The sequence below is a fragment of the Primulina tabacum genome, chromosome 17 (assembly GCF_025594145.1).
Source record: "Primulina tabacum isolate GXHZ01 chromosome 17, ASM2559414v2, whole genome shotgun sequence".
In the NCBI taxonomy this organism is placed as follows: Eukaryota; Viridiplantae; Streptophyta; class Magnoliopsida; order Lamiales; family Gesneriaceae; genus Primulina; species Primulina tabacum.
In genome coordinates, this window is record NC_134566.1 from 22949627 (window position 1) to 22957781 (window position 8155).

At 38.7% G+C, this 8155-nt stretch overlaps 2 protein-coding genes across 2 annotated transcripts; one reads left to right on the top strand and one right to left on the bottom strand.

Annotated features, from left to right (window-relative positions):
- Positions 1-208: 208 nt before the first annotated feature.
- On the bottom strand, positions 209-2924 carry LOC142531187 (putative LRR receptor-like serine/threonine-protein kinase RKF3). The gene has a single exon (XM_075637258.1). It carries the CDS (start codon positions 2676-2678, stop codon positions 762-764), a length of 1917 nt encoding a protein of 638 aa, XP_075493373.1. The 5' UTR covers positions 2679-2924; the 3' UTR covers positions 209-761.
- Positions 2925-4909: 1985 nt separating this feature from the next.
- Positions 4910-6361, top strand: LOC142531563 (uncharacterized). Its single transcript, XM_075637741.1, has 3 exons — positions 4910-5473; positions 5567-5792; positions 5914-6361. Exons 1-3 carry the CDS (start codon positions 4952-4954, stop codon positions 6354-6356), a joined length of 1191 nt encoding a protein of 396 aa, XP_075493856.1. The 5' UTR covers positions 4910-4951; the 3' UTR covers positions 6357-6361.
- Positions 6362-8155: the final 1794 nt, after the last annotated feature.

Consider the following 8155-nt stretch of genomic DNA (forward strand, 5'->3'; position numbering starts at 1 on the left):
GGTAATTATTAACACATGATATTTACATGGAAGTGGTTTTAATTTATCATCCAAAGTGATTGTTGGATGGAGCGGGACTAATAAACTCTTCTTATTTTATCAGTTGTCTGGGAAAATTAATTTCAGCGCGATGCAAGCAAGGGAGTCAACTCAACTGACTGCTTTCTCCATTTAGTATTAGAGCTAGCTGATAGGTCAAAGGCTAAAGTTTCTGGTTTGCAAGACATTTATATGTATTTTACTGATTTTATTTTAAAGAACATTTGTTGTCGAAATTTAGAACCATTAATTCTTTTTTGCTTCATCAACAAATTATTGATAGCACAACTCTAGCCTGTAGCAACAAAAACCCCGGTAATCTGGTGGCTGAGCTGCTAAGATTTGAAGATCTAGTGGAATAAAAGCTACCTTTCTGACCGTATCAGCATTTACAACCTGGGAAAGTTTATGGTGAAACCAAGTTGCCAAACACTGGATTGCTTCTGAAAATGGACAGAGCAGGGAACTTTTGACATTTTGATTTCACCATGATCTCCTCCTGCGGACTCGCTACAGATGCAACATCAAATGCGCTAACACTACTCTCTCATGTATCTTCACAATTACTTTATCTATGATTTATGCAAGAGTATAACAGTTTCCAAGAGCAAGGAAGTCCATGTCCATGAGCAAACCATCATGGCTCGACGGATGCCATGCAAACTCTGGCGGCAATTTCCTATTAACTTATTTACAGAAGACTGGTTATCCGATCTCCCTTGTCACCTATCAAGGGAGTTCTCATTATTCTCCCTCTCTTTCTCGGGATGCTCTTCGTCAAGTGTATAAGTCTGATAACCAGCAGGGGTGGACAATTGACCGGATCCACTACAGCTCACCGATCTCTCGATGTGATCAATATTTGCATTCAAAGATATTGGTCTTTCGGGTATTGAAGGTACCGTAACATCCATGTCCAGCATCTTAACGACCTGGTCCATTGTCGGCCTGGCATACAACTGTGGGTGTGAACAAAGAACAGCCACCAAAACATAATTCTCTATTATCTCTGGAGGGCCCAAATCGGGCATATTCTCTTCGGCAACAGACATTGCTCTCCCCTTTCTAACCAAGGACCAGGCCCAATCAGATAAAAGGGTAGGTTGTCCATCATTGAACGCCATGAGTGCTTTTTTCCCGCTTATCAATTCAAGAAGTACAACTCCAAAGCTATAAACATCGCTCCTCTCCGTCAACTGTCCATATAATGCATACTCAGGTGCCACGTATCCCATTGTACCTGCGACTCTGGTACTCAAGTGAGTCATTCCCTCTGGAGTAAACTTCGCCAATCCAAAGTCCGCAACCTTGGGCTCAAACTTCTCATCCAAGAGTATGTTACTAGCTTTGATGTCCCTGTGAATAATAGCAGGCTGTGCTCCATAATGCAAATAGGCCAAGCCCCTAGCTGTACCGAGCGCAATCTTCTGGCGTATAGGCCAACTCAACTTCTTGTCCGATAATGAAAACAAATGATCATGAACGCTCCCGTTTTTCATCAAATCACATACAATTATTCTTTGGTGCCCTTCCATTGGAGTCGTGGCAGTACAGTACCCTCTCAAAGCCACCAAGTTTACATGCCTAACACTAGCGATGACTTCTACCTCGTGCGTAAAATTTGAATCTCCAGCAGCGGAGCAATTCTTGAACCTCTTCAATGCCACTTCAGCACCATCTGGTAATACACCTTTATAAACATTTCCATAGCCACCTTTCCCAACTATATTTTGCCTAGAGAAATTGTTAGTTGCGGCCTTAATTTCATCAAATGTAAACCTAATCAAATTAGTGCTCGCATTGATGGAATCTAATCCAAAAAGCACATCACTAGAATTTCTCATGTTCTTCCACTTTTGCCTCAAACCTCTTGCCTTTTTCCTCCTCAACCACCAAAACCCAGAAAAACCAAGAATCAATACGAGTCCACAAACCGCCGCCACAACAGAAATCACGATCACTCTCGTCCTACCACTCGAATTAGAAGATGTAAAATCGAGATTAAACAAACACTTTGCCGTACCTTGGTCAGTAGGCGCAAACTGATTAGCAAAAGCTGCGGCGTAGATAAAAGGATATGCCGTGCAATCGGAGACATTCCCATCCGTAGGTCCCGAGAGATAAGATGCCTGGAGACTAGAAAGTGCGGTGGTGCACGTAGCGCAAGGGGAGTTGTTGAGCAGCGATTGATTACACGCCGTAACTACGTCCTTCAGCGCGGCTTGCGGGACCACAGACTCAAACGCAACGCGGCTGGTGATGTTCATGCATCCGCGAGCGATCCACGTCGTTTGAAAGCCGCAGCGCTGGCGGATATTGAAATTGGGCATATAGTCGTTGACCAGCGAATCGTACGAGTCCCAGCACGACTCGGCCGAATTGATGGGCGGGAGGAACGAATTGCTGCGACGGAGATACTCTGACTGGACGAGTCGGAGGCCTTGCAGGATATACTGGCACTCCGCGAGGGGATCGACGCTCAGCAGCTTATCGCCCTGCGCCAGGCGCCTCAGCACACTGAAATCCATGGGACATGCAGTCGAAGCACTGGCGTTTTGCTGGAGGGCCCGTTTAGCAGACATAGTAGTGATGAATAGTTGTAAAATCAACACCAAAACACAACAAATCAAACGACCCATCTGGGTTTGGGGATATCAATTAGGTGAGGAAAAAAAATTTATTTTGACGAGTTCGGAAGAAGGCGGCGAAGAATCGCATCTGTGGGTTGAATAAGGTGAACTTGTAGTGGTGGGACTGATGTTGATGTGGGAGGAAAATTGAAATGGAGCTCATTTGGAGAAGCCAAAATGGAGATCTGCGTTGGATTGTTGGTGGGTGGACGAAACCAGGCAGTAGTTTCTCAGAAATTAAAAGAGACGACTGAAAGAATCGAAACACGTTGTTCCTTTTATTCTCGAAACTATTGTATTATTATTTACCTCGAGTAGCTTGAGTTTGTAATTGAGTCGACTTTAAGTGTACGATAAACACCGAAGAATTGAAATTTTAGATTAACGCACTATGCATGGAAGATATCAACTGCCCGAACAAGAAAGTTTTTTGAAATTAAGATAAAATTTAAATCGAATTTAAATCGAATGTTATCAAGTCGAGTTCGAACTTGAAAATTAATACTTGAATCGAGTTGACCTCTAGTTTGAGTATTTTAAATTTTTTTCGAGGTTACATCTCACAATATCGATTCATGTCATCTAAATTTTCATCCAAAAAAAATCAGAGAACATGAAGTGAAAAGTCGCTTGAAGTTATTGATTTGCCCATTTATTCAAAAAACATGTCTCTTGTTAGACTGTCTTATTGATTTATATTCGTGAGACAGATCGATCCGATATATAAATGTAATGAAAATCAATATTTTTTATTATTATTTGGGTCGGGTCGAAGATTTATCTCACAAAAATAAGTCGTGAAACGATCTCTCAAGAGTTTTGCATTCATAAAATAAACATATTTTGAAGATATATTTATTTTGTGTTTACTAAATATAAACAAATTTTTGAAGAAAATACAAATATTAAATGATGATTATACCAATAAAATGTAGTAACTTTTAATTTTCTATCATTTTAAAACCAATTCACTCAAATATGGAAAAATATTAACAAATAAGATGCATTTCTTGTTATAATGAAATACTTAACGATATTAAATGATGACAATAGTATCTTATCTTAAATATAAAAAAATATGAAAATAAGATATAAACTAAGATGAAATAATAATAACACCTATTTTTATTATTAAAACCACCCATTGGTCTTGTTGCGTAGGTTCTGTTCATTTAGCAGATATTTTGATTATATATACACTAAGAAAATGTGTTTTAAATGAAAAATTAGTCACCGAGCATCTTTTAAATTGTCTACAGAGACAATGAAAAATGTAATATTATATTTCATCAATGACGCGACAATTTATATGGGACAGTATGTAAAGTGAAGCATATAACATAAATTTAATTGTGTTTTGTTCAATAATAATCCTGCAGACAGTATAGTCATCTATGTAACAACACAATAAGGCCACGTTTGGTATGAGTGATTACCGGAGGATTAAGGAAGAAATATTGAACTATCCTTTGTTTGACTGGTTTTTTAGCTAAGCAGTGATAACTTCCGGCCCGTGATAATTCCACTGTGTAGCCATGAAAAGATGAGAAAGTAATCCCAACTATTTGGTGGTATACCAAATCCTGACATGAACAGTAGTACATCTTTATGTTTACCCTCCCCAATTTACCCTTTATCCCACCGACCTAAATTACGAACCTCATCTCATCTCTCTTCAATGGCTGGCTCTCGTTTCTGTGAAGGCGTAGTTACTGTTGAAGTGTGACGTACTTTTCTGTTGTCTGCAGCCGTCTTTGTAAGCTTTCGTTTGTGGAGGTAAATGTTGTAGTTGTTCAAATGGGTTTTGTTTTGTTGAGTAATTCATTCTCCCGTGTCATATTCTTGAAAATAATGATTTATGCTGAGTTTTGGTGTCATTTATTTGTATTGCGAGCCTGGAGAAGCTTGTGCTATGCAATGGAAGTGAGGTTTGGTTAGTTGTGAAGTTCCTCCAATTTTTTTCAAACCACTTTTTCTGCATTTTTTTTATCGCAGTGAAAATTAATTGTCATTCTTTTCTTTAGCATACTCTACGTAATTCTTAATGCATAAGTCTTCGGTTTTCTTAATTACCATTTAATTTTGAAACAAATTTTTTTTCTTATTGTATTGAATTTTTTAGAGCTGATAATTGAAATACATATTTGAATTCTGCATTTTGGTTAATATCCATATCCGTTGATCTCGAATCCATTAATCACATGTGTTTGTTTACAATGTCCCTGTCATATTATTGGTAATCACACATAAATTTCCAGTTTTCGGTTGAGTTTACTGACAACATGGAGCAACGTAGAAAAATTGTTATCCTACTACTGGTCAACCATATGTTATGTCGATCTTTTTTGATGTTATGCCTCCTAATACGAGAGCATACACGAATGGTCTCAGTTACCCGTCGTGCCCGTCGAAGACAAGCTGCTTCGTACAGCATGATTGAAAGAGTAAATGCTCAATTGAGCAATTTGCATAGGATTATTGAAGTCGGAGATATACAATGTGTGAATAACTTAAGGATGAATCGAAGCGCGTTTGGACGACTATGTTATTTGTTAACAAACTTAGGAGGTTTAGTTGATTCAAGATACGTACGAGTCGAAGAGAAAGTGGCCATGTTCTTGTCTATATTGGCGCATCATAAAAAGAATCGGGTTGCTGGGCATGATTACATACGTAGTGGACAGACAGTTAGTGCTCATTTTCATGATGTTTTTACAGCGTTGCTAAAGTTACATCCACTACTCCTTGTCAAGCAGTCTCCTGTCGATGAAGATTGTAGAAACGAAGCATGGACGTGTTTTAAGGTAATACCTCATTTCGATCTATCTCTTTTTTGTAGTTTGGTTTCCTTAGTCTGTGGTTTGACGATATAAATGTTACTTACACATTGCTTGCAGGGTTGCCTTGGCGCATTGGATGGAACACATATCGGTGTACATGTCCCTTGCCGAGATAAAGCAAGACACAGAAATCGAAATGGTCCTATTGCGGTGAATGTGTTGGGGGTATGTGACCGCGATATGAATTTCATATACGCTCTCACGGGCTGGGAGGGATCCGCGGCAGATGCTCGAGTTTTAAGAGATGCGCTAAATAGGGATGATTCATTGAGAGTTCCACGAGGTTATATCTGTATTTTAGAGGTTTATATTTCTTTATCACTTTTGTAGCAAGATTTTACATTAATCATTTATAGTAGAAAAGATATGTCAACGTTTTCATTATTGGTGTTACGAAAACGCAGGTTCTTATTATCTATGTGATAATAGATATGCAAATGTTGAGGGTATCTTGACGCTGTATCGCCGTGTTAGGTATCATCGCGATGCTCGGGGCAATCGTGCTTGCGGTCCACAAGATTACAAGGAGTTGTTCAACTGGAGACACTCTCAAGCTCGTAACGTGATAGAAAGAGCATTTGGTTTGTTGAAAAAAAGATGGGCAATCCTTCGAAGTCCTTCGTTTTACCCACTAAAAGTTCAGAACCATATAATTTTGGCTTGCATTCTATTACACAATTTCATACAAACTCAAATGGATGAAGATCCAATTGACAACGTTGAAGAATCTATTGGTAGCCCGATTAATGACACACATAATGATTTCATTAACAGTTTGGAGTCTTCAATTGGGTGGGATGCTTGGAGAGACGAGTTAGCAATGTCGATGTGGAACATGAACAATTAACTTGCTTGTATTTCATTTCAGTTGTTAGCTACTGTACTTTTAATTTCTTGTTCTTTGTTTTGTTATGGTCTATTCACCAAGGCTCTGACAATAGTTACTTTATGTTGACTAATGTATGTTTTCATAAACTTGTTCAATATAGCTTTCGCACTATAGTTTGATTCATATTTCCGTAGGTCTTTACTTCGTGAAGCATTATGACACATTTGAAGTATGTTGTGTTTTGTACAGAGACAGATAAACAACTCAGTGAACTGTTTATGGATAGTGGATCATCGTCTGCGAGCGTTGTCGGTAAGAGCAGAAAACAAGACAAGACCCGACGTAGTTGGAATGCTCGAGAAGAAGAAGTTCTAATCCACGCACTGAAAGATGTCACAACAAAGGGATGGAAAAGTGAGAATGGATTTAAGGCTGGTTATTTAAATCTGCTGGAGAATGCAATGCAGGAATCTATCCCCGGGAATAGCTTATGTGGAAATCCACATATCAATTCGAAGATCCACGTGTGGAAGAAAACATATAGTACTATAGTGACATTAAAAGTGGTGTGGGCTGGAACGATTCTAATAACACAATCGATGTGACGGATGAGACATGGGAGACAATCGTGAAGGTATTGTTTTCAATGTTAATTTTATATATTCGTTACAAAGTTGAATTTTCTTGATGAATTCTTCGATTTATCGTAGACCGATCCAATGTTACATTCAATGAGACACAAGCAGTGGACACATTACCATGACTCGTGTGAGATATTTGGAAATGATCATGCTACCGGTGAGCGCGCAACCAATTTCGAGAATGCAATTCATGAGGTCCTAAACATAGACAATGAACTACGTACTGCTACGTGGCTTGCCGAGACACCTGCATTTGACACAGTTGATGCTGCTGAAGACTCTAAATCTGAGACTAATACCCCGTCATCAAAACGTAAGGAATGTGTAACTTCGAAGATTAAGAAAAGGAAGAAAGCCACTGACGACGAACAGACAATTGTTGAAGCCATCAAAAACCTTGCTGACATAACTCAAAACACAATGATAGATTTGATCAAGAAGCTTGCTTCAGAGATAACCTTTCAGATGCACAAGATCATGTGTTGAATGCGTTGGACGAGATGACTCATCTTTCGGAGGACGAGCAAATGCTTGCTGCTAAATTGTTGTTTAACAACCACAACGACTTGGCTCTGTTTCAACGTTTAGGTAATCGCGGAAAGATTAGTTTAGTGAATAGGCTTTTGGGTGGACAGTAATGGGTGAAGAAGCTGAGCATTTTGTGCAGATGAATCATTTTAACTCGATCATGTATCACCTCTATGATTCTAGTCTTTTTGAAGGGCATTGAACCAGTACTTGTTTTGGTTATGTGTTTTGCTCATTTTCAGTATGTTTCATGGATAAGCACCTTAGTCGTGTGTAAAAAGTAGTTAATGTACGTGTACGATTACAAAAAAGTACTGCATTTGTGGTAAATTTTGGACATCAGAGTGGTACTTATTCAAAGTGTGATACGTTTAATTTTATCCAGAATATGAATGCCATCGCTTACAGAACAGAGAATGTAAAAGAATGCACATCTTGCTTGTCCACTTTGAAATTAGGAGGTGAAGTAGAAAATTAAAACCACAAGATCACAAAAGTAATAGGATTTCTTAGTCTAAGAACACTCCTTTCTCATTAATTTGCAACGTTCATATACAAAATGTTGGTACAAAGTCTGCTCTTCCCCACCGATGGAAACATGACTAACAACGTGTCTAATCTAGTAACATGGTGACAAAAGGGATAGTA